Raw genomic sequence first — 18,574 nt, forward strand, 5'->3', positions numbered from 1 at the left:
GGTGGGCCGCGGCGCCTTGTTCGGCCAGGGACTGGGGCGTCCGGCCTGAGCTTCAGAGGGCAGCGACGCCCGGACAGACCGGGACCTGGAGCTGGTTCTGCTCCTAATGTCCGAGCCCGCCGGCCAGGGGCCTCGGGACCCGGCCAAGTCCCATCCCCGCTCTAGAAAAGGAAGTTTCTTTGCAGTTGTGACTTGGCACCTGCAGTCAGGGTGCTGCGTGTGAATTGGAGTCCCGGAAGCGGGGTGGGCGGAGGAAAGGTAGGAAGGCGTGCTTCAGACACTGCCGCTCTTCCCGTCGTTTAACGGCCTCAGGTATCAGGACACAGCGGTAACCGCACCGCGCGTGTCATTCCCCCTGCGTGCATTTTTCGAGCGGAGTGGCTTACATTTCCACATACTTATCAGAAGTTACTCACTGACAAAGTGATGTTTTTGTCCCATGTTGAGACTATCCGAGTACTAAAGCATATGCTTCTGAAGTGGTGGGTTTTAAAATAATTAATGTTTTTTTCCGCCCACTTTTGTTGATTGAAACATTATAGTATTTTGAAGTTACAGTTTTTATATTAATACCTGGATTGTACTATATAACATAACCCTTTAAGAATTCGTGGAAGTAATCGCCTTCGATGAGAGTAATTTGCTTCATTCTCCTGTCAGCAGAATTGCACTTCTAGAGATCTAAGGGACCATGTAGATTTTGGGAATTGGGAGGCAAGTTTGATTGTTCATTTTGAATAAGTACCCACCTCAACTCTTCAGATCAAATGATGTGTCTTAACGGAGGGACATGATGTAGGGGGGAGGGAAATGGAACTGAGGTTAAAGGAGCGCCGCTTGCTTTAGTGGTGTTACCTCATTTATCAGGTCACCGTGATTAATTAGGTTCTCTGTTCCCCTCAGCCCCTGGTGTATTAAGTGTTAGGTATATTGTCATGAAGTCTAAAAGGAAATTCTTCTCAGTTTCAAGGTTATAGGTTTCATGTGACCCAATTTTAGACATTAGTTACGTGTGCAGTTTTTAAAATCCATGTCAGTAATATTTCATTTAGGCAATGGTAATGATTTTTAAAGTAAATTGAAGGGAAAATATATTGAGCCCTTATTTTGTGGCAGATACTATGAAAGATGCACCATGTAGCCTGTTCACAGCTACGTAATTGTGACCTGTGTGGGGACCACCTTCCTGCTCTGTGACACCTTCTCAACTCACCTTTTCTACTCTTTGAGGCCTTACAGCTCTTCACAGTACAAGGATGCCAAGGGACTCCATAAATGAACTGATAGGCTGGATTCTCCAGAGCCCATTAGCTGAGACCACCTGGAAAGCCACCAGGCTATTTAAAACCCCACTAGTCAGAAAAGAGAGGTGGCCTTGTAATGAAGACTCACTTCTGCTTTAAATCTAGTGAACCCCAAAATGCTGAAGTTTAGTATGAGGAGGAAACCTTTGCATGCAAATAATGACATTTAGCATCATAATCTTCATTATGAGTGTTTACTAATGGCTTGTTTCTGATTTTCATTTTTGAGACGGAGTTTGCTCTTTTTGATGAGGCTGGAGTTCAGCGGCGCTATCTTGACTCACTGCAACCTCCGCCTCCCGGGTTCAAGATTCTGAAAGATGAGGGGTGTGGCAATGAGCACAAAGAATAGTGGACACACTGGAATAATGCTGAGAAGTTAAGAGTTTAAGAAAGTCTTCGTGCGTTGCTTTTCCAAGGATAGGAAAGAGGATATGATGGGTTTGAAGTCTAATGTCCCTACAGCCCTTTAAGTCTTTGAGGGCTTCAGGGTCAGGCCTTTGGTATCAGTCTGTGCACAAAACTACGGTCAGTTTACTCAACATACTTAATAAGAAAAAGAATTTGAGGAACTGGATGTGACTGTCATTGCTGGAGCCTGTTTGCAGTATACTTTTACTGAGAAAAATAGATTAATGTGAGGTCCAGAGATGATATAAAAATAAAATTGCTCACTGGGCACGGTGGCTCACGCCTGTAACCCCAGCACTGTGGGAGGCCAAGGTGCGCGGATTGCTTGAGGTTAGGAGTTTGAGACCTGGCCATGTGGGCAACATGGCTAAACCCCATCTCTACAAAAAAATTAAAAAATTAGCTAAGCGTGGTGGCAGACACCTGTAGTCCCAGCTACTTGGAGGGCAGAGGTGGGAGGCTGGCTTGAGCCCATGATCATGCCACTGCATTCTAGCCTTGATGGCAAAGTGAGACCTTTCTCAAAAAAGAAAAAAAAAATGCTTGCTAGAAACTAAAGAAGAAAATCTATATTGTATATCAGTAGTTAAATGGAAACAACGTATATCAAAATAATAAAGGCCAGTCAAAGTGGCTCCCACCTGTAATACCAGGGCTTTAGGACACCCCAGGTAGAAGGATTGCAGCCGGGGCAACACAGTGAGACCCCATCTCTTAAAAAAAAAAAATTAGCCATGCTTGGTGGCTCACCTGTCGTCCTAGCTACTTCAGAGGCTGAGGCAGGAGGATTGCTGAGCCCAGGAGTTCTAAGCAGCAATGAGCTTTGATGGCGCCATTGCACTGTAGCCGGAGTGACAGAGCAAGACTTCGTTTTTTAAAAAACAAAACAAAAACTAACTATATGAGAACTGATGTGTATAAGAATTTTTAAACAATTGTGAAAGAAGGAAGAAACTAGAAAATTAGCCCAGAGAAAGACCAAGCATGTAAAGATCTGAAAGCTGTGAGGAAAAGAATAGATTAAAATAGCTCAAGCAGTTTTGAACCAGCAGGATATATCATCCTGGTGGTACTGACATGTTTATCAACCTGTGAAATACATTGAGTGTCAGGAAAAGATGCCTCATTTATCTAAAACTAGGTTTGATAAATGTAGGATTATTTTATAGTTCAGTTTTCTTAAGTGATAGAGAGGCTCGCTTGTGAGACAGTGTAGCATGGAAGCCAGGAATGCTGAATGTTCTGCAGTGCACAAGGAAACTCCACTGAGAAAACGCCCCACATGTTAATGGTGCTAAGACTGAGAAACCTTAATCTAATACACAGAATAAAGAGTTGAGAATAAAATTTTCTTTGTATTTCACAACCATCTGTGATTCTCAAATTACATATAGTAACGAACAATGTTTTTGTTTTAATTTCCGATCCCTTATGGACCTATAACTTTTGTAAAATACACTGAAAATTTCATGGCAATATCAAATTGCTATATACTGAACATTCAATTTCTGTTCTCCTGGCTTCATTTTTATGCCCTTGTAAACAAACAAAAAATTTCTGTACTACTTGTGTATGGGTAGCAAATAATTTGTAGATTAGCACCAATCTGTGGACATTTTGAACAGCAAATAAATAGAGCTTTTGTCTCTGAATATTCTGTAATAAACTTTTATGATTTTTGAAATTAGGGAAAAGTTTAAAAACATTCATTTAGTATTTATGACACTGTGGCCAGTAGGCAACTGACTGGTGAAAAACAAATGCAAAATCTGTTAAAACTTATAAAATTAAAATATTTGGGTTTTGCTTTTGTTTTTACATCAGAATACCTAGAGAACATGTGTAGAGAGGACAAAGTTGATAAGTCGTTTGCTAGCATTTGCCTACTAACCATACCATACCCCAGGCAGATGGCTTCTTATGGAAGTACATCTTCCTATGGATCCCAGATACTGCCTCAGAATCCTCCTTAACATAGTACTTAAAGAAGTCACTATCACTTTAAGGCAGTTGGTGTCAGATATGAAACTTATCATCCTAAACTATGTTCTGAGGGTCTTTTGAATATAATACTATGATTATCTTAACCTTACATTCTTTTAATGTGTTTTTAAACAATTCTGGTTTATCAAAGTAATTAAAAATCTCAAACCAAAACTTTTCATGTGCTGGTTACTTGTCCCAAGTGTAGTATTCAAAATCTTAACTATGGTAAAAGAAATCTGTGTCTTCCTTTTATTGCCATACTGTCTGTGTCAAGAATGTGTCTTGGACCAGGTGTGGTGGCTCACACCTGTAATCCCCAGCACTTTGGGAGGCTGAGGCGGGTGGATTACCTGAGGTCAAGAGTTCAAGACCAGCCTGGTCGACATGGTGAAACCCTGTCTCTACTTAAAAAATGCAAAATTAGCCGGGAGTGGTGGCGCACCCCTGTAATCCCAGCTACTTGGGAGGCTAAGGTGGGAGAATTGCTTGAACGTGGGAGGCGGAGGCTGTAGTGAGCCTAGGTCACGCCACTGCACTCCAGCTTGGGAAACAGAGCAAGACCCCTCTCTCAAAAAAAAAAAAAAAAAAAAAAAAGAATGTATCTTAAACGGAAGCGAAACCCCCCCATCTCAAAAAAAAATGTACCTTAAACTTAGCAGCACAGAATGTAATTTACTGTTTTTACTTATAGTAAAACAACCATTGGTTTAGGGAAGAAAGAAAATCAAGTGACTATAAAGGTATACCTAGGTCATGTTTGTCGAAAGTAAAGTCTTTGAAGAACTATGACCTGGTTTTTTAATATATAATCAAACTTTTGTTTTTTGTCAGAAACCCTAATGATGAAAAATATAGATCTATCCGGATTGGAAACACAGCCTTTTCTACTAGACTCTTGCCTGTCAGAGGAGCTGTTGAATGTTTATTTGAAATGGGCTTTGAAGAGGTAAGTATGTTCAAGGATTTCCTCTCCCCTCTTCACGCACAAAGCAGTCATTATCATGTTGGTGAATAATTGAATAAGATAATGTTTTTTAATTTATCATTTTAGGAATCAGTAGAAATAGTTATTTCTTCACTGATTGGACATTTAAAAATCACAGCAAGTATAGTTTAAAATTTCAGTAAAATATAACAACGCTCCACAGAGAAATTCTTACGAGTCTCAATTCTTTGGAATAAGGGTCAAACATGCAACCCAAGGACCAAATGTGGTTCACTTTAGGCTTTTAGCTGAAACATGATTTGTGAGCACACATGAATACTAATAGAGTCTAGCTACCTGTCTGTTGTAGGAAATGAAAAGAGTCTGAAGTAAACAGAAAAACTGAGTTCAGCTGCCACACAGAAGGGGTTTCTTCTTTGACAGGAGAGGAGTCTCAGTATGTTTTTTTTTTGTTTTTACTTCAAATGAATATTTTGGTGTTATCTTTTGGAATCTTGTGGTGTAGTTTAATTTTATGACACATCAAAAGTAGTTATTAAGATTCTGAATTTTCCTTATGTTTATATCCTTAACTAGTTCTCCTTTGTAGAGTATTGAAAGAACTTGAACAAGTTACAGAGACTCAGTAATCAGTGGTCGTCAGAATAGGCAGTCGTAGAAATTGTTAAAGAGATAGGCTGAGCTGCTATGTAAGCCTCTCTGCTTCCCTCCCCAGGTTCCATTTCAGGCCCTGAAGTAACAGTAGTGAACAAAGTAGTAGATATAATCCCATCTCACATGGAGCTTACATTCTAGTAGATTAAACAGCCAGTAGATGTGAAAACAAGATGAGTGCAAAGAAGAAAATAAGACCAGGTAATAGAATAAAAAGTACTTTGCATGGCAGGCAGTGGTCAGGGAAGGCCTCTCTGAGGAGATGACATTTGAGCTGTGACTTGAAACATGTCAGGTACCTGAAACTCTCAGGTAAGAGTATTTCAGGCAGAAGTATTAATGTGTGTGAAGGATTTCCAGCAGAAGTAACCTTGAAACAGAAATAAGCTGCATAGGGAGGCAGAGACCAGGACACATGGGGTCTTAAGGACTCCGGCAAAGACTTAGACTTTATTCTAAGTGAGATGAGAAGCCATTGGGAATTTTTTTTTTTTTTTTTTTTTTTTTTTTTGAGATGGAATTTCACTCTTGTTGCCCAGGCTGGAGTGCAATGATGCAATCTTGGCTCACCACAACCTTCGCCTCCTGGGTTCAAGCGATTCTCCTGCCCCAGCCTACCAAGTAGCTGGGATTCTAGGCATGCGCCACCATGCCTGGCCAATTTTCTATTTTTGGTAGAGATAGGGTTTCTCCATGTTGGTCAGGTTGGTCTCGAACTCCTGACCTCAGGTGATCCGCCTGCCTTGGCCTCCCAAAGTATTGGGATTACAGGCGTGAGCTGCCGTGCCCAGCCTGGAAAGTTTTAAGTAGGGAAAAATAGTTTTGAAGATTATTCTAGCTTGCTGTAAAGAGAATTCCTGGAGGTGGTGGGATGGGGACAAGGGATGAAGCAGGGAGACCGGTTAGAAAGCTTATTACATTAGTCTAAATAAGAAATGGTAGTGGTCTGTATAAAGTCCATGAAGGCAGGGCTTTTTGTCATTTCTGTTCCCTGTGTTGCTAGCTCCTGGAATAATGCTGATGCATTACAACTGTTAGGTACTCAATAAAGATTTGTTGAATTAAGTACTGATGGTGGAAATGGAGAGAAGTAGATGGATCCAGGATTTATTTTTGTGGCAGAATCAAAAGGACTTACTGGTAAATTAGATGTAAGATATAAGGGAAAGGAAGGAATCAGGGACTTACCTATGTTTTGGTTTAAGCAACTAATTGGATGGGAGTATCATTAATTGAGATAGAGAAGCCTTGGAGAGTAGCAGGTTTTAGGGGAGAAACCAACACCTATCTTTGGACAATTGTGACCAATTTGCTGTTAAATATTCAAGTAAAGATGTCAAGTAAGCAGTTCAAGTAAAGATGTCAAGTAAGCAGTTGGATATATGAGTTTACAACCCCAAAGGAGAGATTAGGCGGGGGGTATAAATTATGGTGTCATCTGATTATAGATGATACACAGGTATCTGAACATAAAGAATTTAAGATTCCTTTTTCAAGGAAATGCCAATTTTCAAGATTCAGATTGGTTGGGAAAATTGAGTAAATGACAACTGAAGACTCTACCCATTTCTCGTGTCGAAGTGTCACATATTCAATAGAATTAGATTTGTCTTTCATTCACCAAATATTTGAGTGCCAAGTAGGGTAGCCAGCCATTCCAGTTTGCCCAGTACTGTCGTGGTTTTAGCAATGAAAGTCCCACATCCCAGAAAACCCCTCAGTCTCAGGCAAACCAGTACTGGTCATTACAGTGCCAAATAACAGGCCTCACTGAGACTTGTAGAAGTATTTGATGCAAATGGAGTCACAATTTCAGAAAAGATTAACAGGTTTTGATATGACTAATTTATACTTAAAGTTTCTGTTCAGCTTTAGACATTGCACCTCAGGACTTGAACTCTACCACCAAAAAGAAAGTTGGTGGACTTTTTAAAGAATAATTATATGGATACATAATAGTTGTACAGTATGGGGTACAGGTGATATTTTGATGCAAGCATACAAATGTGTAATGAACATATCTGAGTAATTGGAATATCCATGATCTCAAACATTTATCATCTCTTTGTGTTAGAAACTTTCAAAATTCTGTCTTCTAGCTATTTTGAAATGTACAATGAATTGTTCTTAACCATAGTCACCGTATTGTGCTATAGAACATGAGAAATTATTCCTCCTATTTAACTATAATTTTGTACCCATTAACCAATCTCTTTCTATTGCCCAGTCCTTTCTATCCCTCCAAGCCTTTGGTAACTGCCATTCCACTCTTCTTTATTTTTTTACATTTTAATTTAATTTTGTGATATCTTTTTACAGTCACTCTTTTCTTCTATGGGATCAATTGTTTTAGCTCCCACATATGAGTGAGAACATGTGTTATTTGTCTTTCTGAATTCTGGCTTATTTTGCTTGACATAATGTCCCTCCATTTCCATCCATGTTGATGCAAATGACAGGGTTTTGTTCTTTTTTTATGGTGGAATGATATTCCATTGTGTATACATACCACATATTCTTTATCCATTCATCTATTGATGGACAATTAGGTTAATTCCATATCTTGGCTATTGTGAATAATGCTGCAGTAAACATAGGAATGCAGATACCTCTTCAATATGCTGATTTTGGAAAATGGTGGATAGGAGCCAGGACTAACTTGCAGCTCGCAATTGGACTGACAGAACAGTGCCTGGAAACTCACATCGTGAACTTCTGCTCTGAGAACTACCACAGGAACATACCAGGAAAACCAAAAGAATTCACAGACCCTTTGAAAAAAGCAGCTTGCTACTGCAAATTCCATGAGACAGAGGAAAACCTGTGAGTGCCCAAAGTGTGAGAGGGGGAAAGTCCACTGGGGAACTTGAAAATCCAGATCACGGGAGAAGGGTTTAACCTTACTTAGAGCTGAAATGAATTTAGAGAGCTGAGCGAAATATAAAAGTAGAACAAGCAGCGAGAAGAGCCTGCAGGCACTCCTGGCCACCAAGGAAGCCATTTCTGACTTTATCTCACAGGGGTCCTTGGGGAGGGCTGCCAGTGGAATTGGGGAAAGACCACAGGGAGAAAGAAACTTGCAGCTGAACATGAATTTTCCTGTTCCATGTGGAGGGGAGGTGGCACATGGGAAATGCAGATACTGCAGATACAAGCACAGAAGCCAAGGCAGACGGAGAGGGGTGAAGCCTGAAAACCCTGATTGCTTTCTCAGTGGGGAGACTTGTAGCCTGGGGCAAAATCTCAGCCCTGCGTACACTGCCTGGATATAAACATGGTGCTATTGGTGGGTCATGGTGGGAGTGAGACTGGCCCTTCTCGCTGCGTGGGAGCTGGGTAAGGCCTGTTATTGCTGGCTTTCCCCCACTTCCCTGGTGACCTGTATGACGCAGCAGAGACAGCTGTAATTCCCCCTGGAAACATAACTCCATTGGCCTGAGAACCACACCCCCATCCCCCACAGCGGCCACAACAAGCCCAACCCAAAGAGAGTCTGCCTCTGCGCTCAGACATGCCTGATAACGCTGCCTTCACCTGATGGTCTTTCTCAACCCATCCTGGCAACTGAAGAGAAAAGACATAATCTCTTGGGAACTCTATGGCCCTGCCCACTGCCTGAGAAACCCAAATACTTATCCAGGCAACCCTAGGGCAAGCTTATATCTTCTTGATACTACCGCAGCTGATGCTGTCTTGAAAGCATCACCTTCTGGCTGGAGGCCAACCAACCGAAACCATTACAGCAACTCCTTAAAGAACAACTCTGCCCCAAGAAAGGAGAAAACAACAGCTAATCCACCACCTGTAACATCCTGGCTAACCAGAAGTCCTGAGTCCGACTGCATGACAGCTTTACTGCCAGCACACCTGGAATTCGAGAAAACCAACACACTAAACAAAACTACAACCAAGGTCCCACACAGAGTCCACTTCACTCCCCTGCCACCTCCATCAGAGTTGGTACTGGTATCTATGGCTGAGACTTGAAGACAGATCACATCACAGGACTCTTTGCAGATACTCTCTAATACCAGTTCAGAGCCCAGTAGCTCTACTGGGTTGCTAGACCCAGAAGAGCAATAACAATCGCTGCAGTCCAGCTCTCAGGAAGCCCCATTCCTAGAGGAAGGGAAGAGCACCACATCAAGGGAGCACCCCATGGGGCCAAAGAATCTGAACAGCAGCCCTTGAGCCCCAGATCCTTCCTCTGACATAGTCTATACCTAAATGAGGAGGAACCAGAAAAACAATTCTGGTGATATGACAAAACAGGGTTCTTTAACATCCCCAAAAGATCCCACTAGCATAGTAGCAATGGATCCAAACCAAGAAGAAATCTCTGAATTGCCAGAAAAAGAATTCAGAAGGTCAGTTATTAGGTTACTCAAGGAGACACCAGAGAAAGATGAATACCAACTTAGAGAAATTTAAAGAGTGATACAGGATATGGATGAAAAAAAATCTCCAGAGAAATAAATAATACTAATAAAAAACAATTACAACTTCTGGAAGTGAAGAACACACCTAGGGAAATGCAAAATACATTGGAAAATTTCAATAATGGAATTGAACAAGTAGAAGAGAACTTCAGAGCTCAAAGACAAGGCTTTCATATTAACCCAATCCAACAAAGACAAAAAAGAATTTTAAAAATGATCAAAGCCCCAAGGAAGTTTGGGATTATGTTAAATGACCAAACCCAAGAATAATTAGTGTTCCAGAGGAAGAAAATACATCTAAAAGTTTGGAAAACATATTTGAGGGAATAATTGAGGAAAACTTCTCTGGCCTTCCTAGAGATCTACATATCCAAATACAAGAAGCTCAAAGAACACCTGGGAAATTCATCTCAAAAAGATCATCACCTAGGCACATAGTCCTCAGGTTGTCTAAAGTCAAGACAAAGGAAATAATCTTACAAGCCCTTAGGCAAAAGCATCGGATAACCTAAAAAGGAACACCTATCAGATTAACAGCAGATTTCTCAGTAGAAACCCTACAAGCCAGAAGGGATTGGGGTCCTATCTTTAGCTTCCTTAAACAAAATAATTGTCAACCAAGAATTTTGCATCCAGCAAAACTAAGCTTTATAAATGAAGGAAAGATAGTCTTTCAGACAAACAAATGCCAAGAGAATTTGCCACTACCAAGCTAGCGCTACAAGAACTGCTAAAAAGGAGCTCTAAATCTTGAAATAAAACCTCGAAATACGCCAAATTATAACCTCCTTAAAGCATAAATCTCACAGAACCTATAAAACAGTAAATAACATAATGAAAAAAACAAAAAAAGTATTCACACAACAACTAGCATGATCACTAGAATAGTACCTCACATCTCAGTACTAACATTGAATGTCAGTGGCCTAAATGCTCCACAGAATGTCAGAATGAAGAGGAATTTGCCAACCATGTATTCTCTGTCTCTAAGAGACTCACTTAATACATAAAGACTAACATAAGCTTAAGGTAAAGGGGTGAAAAAAGATATTCCATGCAAATGAAAACCAAAAGCCAGCAGGAGTAGCTATTGTTAGACAAAACAGACTTCAAAGCAGCAATTAAAAAAAGACAGAGGGGCATTATTTAATGATAAATGGGCTAGTCCAACAGGAAAATATTACAGTCCTAAATATGTATGTACCTAACACTGGAGCTCCCAAATTTATAAAACAATTGCTACTAGACCTGAGAAATGAGATAGACAATAACACAATAATAGTGGAGACTTCAATACTCACTGACTGCACTAGACAGGTCTGCAAAATTGGCATAGAAGGGACATACCTTAAGGTAATCAAAGCTGTGTATGACACACTCACAGCCAACAGTGTACTGAACAGGGAAAAGTAGAAAGCATTCCCCCGAGAACTGGAACAAGACAAGGATGCCCACTTTCACCACCTCTATTCAACATAGTACTGGAAGTCCTTGCCAGAGCAGTCAGACAAGAGAAAGAAATAAAGAACATCAAAATTGGTAAAGAGGAATAAACTGTTGCTGTTTGCTGAAGACATGATCATATACCTGGAAAACCCTAAAGATTCATCCAAAAAGCTCCTAGAGCTGATAAATGAATTCAGTAAAGTTTCAGGATACAAAATTAATGTACCCAAATCAGTAGCACTATTTGTACACCAACAGCGACCAAGCTAAGAATCAAGAACTCAACTCCTTTTACAATCGCTGCAATAAAATAAAATAAAATAAAATAAATAAAATAAAATACTTACGAGTATACCTAAACAACCACATGAAAGACCTCTATAAGGAAAACTACAAAACATTGCTGAAGGAAATCATAGACAACACAAACAAATGGAAACACATCCCATACTCATGGAAGGGTAGAATCAATATTGTGAAAATTACCATACTACCAAAAGCAATCTCCAAATTCAATGCAATTCCCATCAAAATACCATCATCATTCTCCACAGAACTAGAAAAAACGGTCCTAAAATTTTTAAAAGCCAAAACAAGACTAACCAAAAATCAAATCTGGAGAAATCACATTACTTTACCTCAAACTATACTACAAGACTATTGTCAACAAAACAGTGTGGTACTGGCATAAAAATAGGCACATAGACCAATAGAATAGAATAAATAACTCAGAAATTAAAGCCAAATACTTACAACCAACTGATCTTCAACAAAGCAAACAAAACATAGTGGGAATAGGACACCTATTCAGTGGTGCTAGGATAATTGGCAAGCCACATGTAGAAGATTGAAACTGGATCCTCATCTCTTATACAAAAATCAACTGGAGCTGTATGAAAGACTTAAATCTAAGACCTGGAATCATAAAAAATTCTAGAAGATAACATCAGAAAAACCGGTCTAGACATTGGCTTAGATGAAGACTTCATGACCAAGAATCCAAAAGCAAATGCAATAAAAACAAAGATAAATAGGTGGAGCTTATACTGAAAAGCTTCTGCACAGCAAAAGAAATAATCAGCAGAGTTAACAGACAACCAACAGAATGGGAGAAAATCTTCACAAACTAGGCATCCAACAAAGGACTGATATCTAGAATCTAGAAGGAACTCAAACAAATCAGCAAGAAAAAAAATCCCATCAAAAAGTTGGCTAAGGACATGAATAGACAGTTCTCGAAAGAAGATATACAAATGACCAATAAACATGAAAAAATGTTCAACATCTCTATCAAGGAAATGCAAATCAAAACCACAGTGTGACACAACCTTACTCCTGCAAGAATGGCCATAATTAAAAAATCAAAAAATAACATGTTGGTGAAAAGGGAACACTTTTACACTGTTGGTGGAAACATAAACTAGTATGACCCCTATGGAAAACAGCATGGAGGGTCCTTAAAGAACTAAAAGTAGATCTACCATTTGATCTAGGAATTCCTGTACTGGATATCTACCCAGAGGAAAACAAGTCATTACATGAAGAAGATACTTGCACACGCATGTTTATAGTAGCACAGTTTGCAATTGCAAAAATATGGAATCTATCAGTCAACAAGTGGTTGAAGAAAATGTGGAGGCCAGGTGGTAGTGGCTCATGGCTGTAATCCTAGCTCTTTGAGAGGCCGATGTGGGTGGATCACCTGAGGTCAGGAGTTCAAGACCAGCCTGGCCAACATGGTGAAACCCCATCTCTACTAAAAATACAAAAATTTGCTGGGCATGGTGGTGGGCACTTGTAGTCCCAGCTACTCGGGAGGCTGAGGGGAGAATCACTAGAACTCGGGAGGTGGAGGTTGCAGTGAGCTGAGATCATGCCATTGCACTCCAGCTTGTGTGACAAGCAAAACTTTGTCTCAAACAAAAAAGTGGAATACTATAAATACTACTCAGCTATAAAAAAGAATGAAATAATGGCATTTGCAGCAACCTGGATAGGATTGGAGACCATTATTCTAAGTGAGGTAACTCACTTAGTGAGGTAACTCAAGAATGGAAAACCAAACATTATATGTTCTCACTTGTAAGTGGGAGCTAAGCTATGTGGATGCAAAGACCTAAGAATCATACAGTGGACTGTGGGGACTTGGAGCCGGGAAGAGAGTGGGAAGGGTGCAAGGGATAAAAGACTATACATTTAGTCAGGTGATAAGTGCATCAAAACCTCAGAAATCACCACTAAAGAGCTTATCCATGTAACCAGACACCAACCCCTTCCCCAAAAACCTATTGAAATAAAAAAAAGAATTAAATAAAAGAAATTTTAAAATGCTTAAAAATTAAGCACAAGAATTTTTTTTTAAAAATTAAAGATCATTTAAAAATGATTACCTTTTTTTGGATATGTGCCTAGTGGTAGGATTACTGGATCATATGGTAGTTCTATTTTTAGTTTTTTTGAGGAACCTTTATACTCTTTTTCTTAGTTTACATACTAATTTGTATTCTCACTAACAATGTATAAAGATTCTTTGCATCCTTGCCAGCATTTATTTTCTGTCTGTTTGATAATAGCTATTTTAACTGGAGTAAGATAATATCTCATTGTGGTTTTGATTTTCATTTCTCTGATAATTAGTGATGTTGAGCATTTTTTCATACACCTGTTAGCCAATTGTATGTCTTCCTTCGAGAAATGTCTATTCAGATCTTTTGCTCATTTTTATTTTTATTTTTATTTATTATTTTTTGAAATGGAGTCCCACTTCATTGCCCAGGCTGGAGTGTAGTGACACAATCTCAGCTTACTGCAGCTTTCACCTCTCAAGTTCAAGTGATTCTCCTGCCTCAGCCTCCTGAGTAGCTGGGACTGCAGGTGCACGCCACCATGCCCAGCTAATTCTTTTGTATTTTTAGTAGAGATGGGGTTTCACCATGTTGGCCAGACTGGCCTCGAACTCCTGACCTCAAGTGTTCCACCCACCTTGGTCTCCCAAAGTGCTGGGATTACAGGCGTGAGCCACTGCGCCGGCCTCTTTTGCTCATTTTTAAATGAGATTTGTTTTTTGCTATTAAGTTGTTTCAGTTCCTTTTATAGTCTGGTTCTTAATCCCTTGTCATTTGAATAGTTTGCACATATTTTCTTTCACTTTCTAGTTTGTCTCTTCACATTGTTTGTTCTTTCCTTTGCTGTGCATAAGCTTTTTAATTTGATGTGATACCTTTTGTCAATTTTTGCTTTAGTTGCCTGTGTTCTTAAAGTCTTACTCATGAGGCCGGGTGCCGTGGCTCACGCCTGTAATCCCAGCACTTTGGGAGGCCAAGGTGGCGGATCACAAGGTCAAGAGATCAAGACCATGTCTAACACGGTGAAACCCCATCTCTACTAAAAATACAAAAAATTAGCCGGGGTGGTGGCGGGCGCCTGTAGTCCCAGCTACTTGGGAGGCTGAGGCAGAATGGAGGTTGCAGTGAGCCAAGATCACACCACTGTGCTCCAGCCTGGGCGACAGAGCGAGACTCTGCTTCAAAAAAAAAAAAAAAAAGTCTTACTCATGAAATCTTTGCCCAGACCAATTTCCTGAAGTGTTTTCCCAATATTTTCTTCTAGTAGTCTTATAGTTTAAGGTTATACTTTAAGGTCTTACACTTAAGTCTGTAGTCTGTAATCCATCTTTTTTTTTTTTTTTTTTTTTGGATGGAGTTTCGCCTGTTGTTGCCCAGGCTGGAGTGCAGTGGCACAGTCACTGCTCGCTGCAGCCTCTGCCGGGTTCAAGTGATTCTCCTGCGTCAGTCTCCCAAATAACTGAGATTACAGGTGTCTGCCACCATGCCCAGCTAATTTTTTTTGTATTTTTAGTAGAGACAGGGTTTCACCATGTTGGCCAGGCTGGTATTGTACTCCTGACCTCAGGTGATCCACCCACCTCGGCCTCCCAAAGTTCTGGGATTACAGGCTTGAGCCACCGCACCTGGCCCATCTTTTTTTTTTTTTTTTTTGAGATGGAGTCTTGCTCTGTCGCCCAGGCTGGAGTGTAGTGGTGCGATCCTGGCTCACTGCAACCAGTGAGGTTCAAGTGATTCTCTTGCCTCAGCCTCCCGAGTAGCTGGGATTATAGGCGCCTGCCACCACATCTGGCTAATTTTTATATTTTTAGTAGAGACGGGGTTTCGCCATGTTGGCCAGGCTGGTCTCGAACTCCCTACCTCAAGCAATCCACCTGCCTCAGCCCCTCAAAGTGCTGGGATTACAGGCGTGAGCCACCGCACGCAGCCTCTAATCCATCTTGATTTGATTTTTGTATGTGGTAAGATACAGATGGGGTCTGGTTTCATTCCCCTGCCTATGGATATCTAATTTTCCCAGCATGGTGGGCTTTTGAAAATGGAGTATGAACCTAAGACCTATCCCAAAATTTTCAGCTGTATATTAAAATTCTGGATATTTTTAGGCCCACTTGTCTCTGAGGCTGCATTCTTTTTTATGACAGTTTCTGAGAGTGACGTTGAAATGAAAACGATTAGGATCCAAATGGATATGTGACCCTACAGTTTATCTCAGTGGAGTAGTTTTCCAGCAGGAGCCATACCTGCCCCGTCCACCTGCACCTCTTTCTTCGGCCTGTTAAAGATGAGCATGGGAAATTTGCTAGGGCAGTTGGGTTGTTTTATTGACTGGACGATATTTTCAGCATTTAGTGGTCAGGGTCAGGTTTGCTACATATCCTGTAATAAGAATTGTCTCAACAAAAATGCCTTGAGAAACAAATTTGTTAAATACTAGAATTCTTTTTGATTTCTTTTTTTTTTTTTTTGAGACAGAGTCTAGTTCTGTCGCCCAGGCCGGAGTGCAGTAGCATGATCTTGGCTCACTGCAACCTCTGCCTCCTGGGTTCAAGTGATTCTCCTGCCTCAGCCTCCCGAGTAGTTGGGATTATAGGCGCCTACCACTGCGCCCAGCCAATTTTTGTATTTTTAGCAGAGACGGGGTTTCACCGTGGTGGTCAGGCTCATCTCAAACTCCTGACCTCGTGATTTGCCCGCCTTGGTCTCCCAAAGTGCTGGGATTACAGGCGTGAGCCACCGCACTTGGCCTCTTTTTGATTTCTTAAAATATTATTACATCTAGTGCATTAAGCTTATAATTTTGTCCATTTATGATAATAACAGTGCTGTTGGTTAAATTTTTTGGTATAGACACTTTGGCCATAATTGTATCTTCTTTTAGAACTGGTTGTAAAGAGACTGAAGGGAAGGGAGCATGGCATGAGCAGCATATCTGTCTTACTGGGGCCCTCTCTGAGTTGTGGACTGAGACCTACATCTAAATAACCTGTCATGCTCTTTTTCCTTCTCTGTACATGGAGTTGTTTGCCTTTCTCAGTGCTGTTCCAGTAATAGTATGAGATCAGATGCCTTCATATTTGGTTTTAAACCAGATGTCTGGTTTCTCTTCCTAGGCCTCCTCCTAGATATGAGAAGATTCTTTCTAATGTTGAAAAAGTCGTTGTGTTACAATTTGTGCCAGTCATCTAATCATTACAGTTGTACCAATGTTCTTTGCTCATTCCCTTCAACTATTTGTGCAAGCTCATGGGTTTCGGTCTCTGTTCAGTTGAAGATGGAGTCATTTATAGCATAACGATTAAGGTCGTGGAGTCTGAATCCCTGCTCTGCCAGTTGTTCTGTGGCTTCAAGCAGGTTGTTTAACTTCCCTGAGCCTTTGTATTTTCATATAATAAGTGAGTATTGGCCGGGCGTGGTGGCTCATGCCTATAATCCCAGCACTTTGGGAGGCTGTGGTGGGTGGATTACCTGAGGTCAGGAGTTTGAGACCAGCCTGACCAACGTAGTGAAACCCTGTCTCTACTAAAAAATACAAAAATTAGCCAGGCGTGGTGGCACATGCCTGTAATCCCAGCTACTCGGGAGGCTGAGGTAGGAGAATTGCTTGAACCCAGGAGGCAGAGGTTGCAGTGAGCTGAGATCACACCACTGCACTCCAGACTGGGCAACAAGAGCAAAACTCCGTCTCCAAAAAAAAAAAAAAAACAGTGAGTATTAATCTAATACCTACTTTTCAGGGTAGTTGTATTACTTGAGATAATGTATTTAAAATGCCTAGCATTTTGCTTCGGGAGGCTAAGGTGGGAGGATCATTTGAGGTTAGGAGTTTGAGACCAGCCTGGGCAAAAGATTGAGACCCCTGTCTCTCCAAAAAATAAAAAAAAAATCATCCAGGTGTGGTGGCATGCACCTGTAGTCCTAGCTACCGGGAGGCTGAGGATGGAAGATCGCTTGAGCCCAAGAGTTTGAGGATATAGCTTTGATCACTCCACTGCACTCCAGCCTGGGTGACAGAGGGAGACCCTGCCTCAAAGAAAAAAATGGCTAGCACAGTACTTAGAACACACAAAGACAATACATTGTAGTTGTCTTTTTTATAGCAATTATGAATCGTACATGGAGCTTGCTGGTCTAATCCAGCTTCTTAAAAAGGATTCAGATGGAATTGACTTTCATGTCATTGCGTAATGTCTTGTTCAGTTGATTCCTGTAGGTCTGCCATCACCAGGGAAATACAGTAATATTGTCGATTTTAGAGTTTAATTTAAATGCTCATGATCTGCAGGTCTGTGTACTGCATGCTGTTGCAACTTTTTTATTTTTTTATTTTTTTTATTTTTTGAGACTGAGTCCTGCTCTGTTGCCTAGGCTGGAGTGCAGTGGCGCTATCTCGGCTCATTGCAACCTCTGCCTCCCGGGTTCAAGCAATTCTCCTGCCTCAGCCTCCCAAGTAGCTGGGATTACAGGCACCTGCCACCACGCCGGGCTCATTTTTGTATTTTTGTTAGAGACAGGGTTTTGCCATGTTGACCAGGCTGGTCTCGAACCCCTGACCTCAGGTAATCTGCCCATGTGGGCCCCTCAAAGTGCTGGGATTACAGGCATGCACCACTATGCCCAGCTACAACTTTTTATCTCGTTTGCAGTTGGAGAAATTACTGTTTTTAACATTGTTTCTTTTCAATACATGGAAATTTGATCAAATACGTTGTCGTTTCATTTCACCTTTTTTCTTGTTTTGTAATTTATTGTTTTACATTATAGAATTTGTTGTAGCATTTTATTTTAAAGGATTCTTAGCATATTTATAGGTATTCTTTAAATGAATCACTACTCAAATACATGATTTTTATTTCTTTTGTTTTGTTTGGATTACCTTCCTGTTACTGTTAACCATCCATAGTTTTGGATTGACTATCAGGGTGTACTTTTTGTTATCTTGGAAAAATTGGTGGACCCCATACACAGACTTCTAATCATGTAGCTATTCTTTAAAGACTCAGATTAACAAGATTCAAAGGTTGTTAGATAACTTCTTGTTGG

General features: G+C 40.6%; 1 protein-coding gene across 3 annotated transcripts in view; it reads left to right on the forward strand.

Moving 5' to 3' along the window:
• NGLY1 (N-glycanase 1) overlaps window positions 1–18,574 on the forward strand; it is a 65,382-nt gene that overhangs the window by 280 nt on the left and 46,528 nt on the right. For all 3 annotated transcript variants that reach the window (XM_003256776.3, XM_003256775.3, XM_030812249.1), the window contains exon 2: window positions 4,533–4,647. In XM_003256776.3, the coding sequence (XP_003256824.1) occupies window positions 4,533–4,647 (115 nt within the window). The remainder of the gene's footprint in view (window positions 1–4,532; window positions 4,648–18,574) is intronic.

Source organism: Nomascus leucogenys, chromosome 4 (genome assembly GCF_006542625.1).
Source record: "Nomascus leucogenys isolate Asia chromosome 4, Asia_NLE_v1, whole genome shotgun sequence".
In the NCBI taxonomy this organism is placed as follows: domain Eukaryota; kingdom Metazoa; phylum Chordata; class Mammalia; order Primates; family Hylobatidae; genus Nomascus; species Nomascus leucogenys.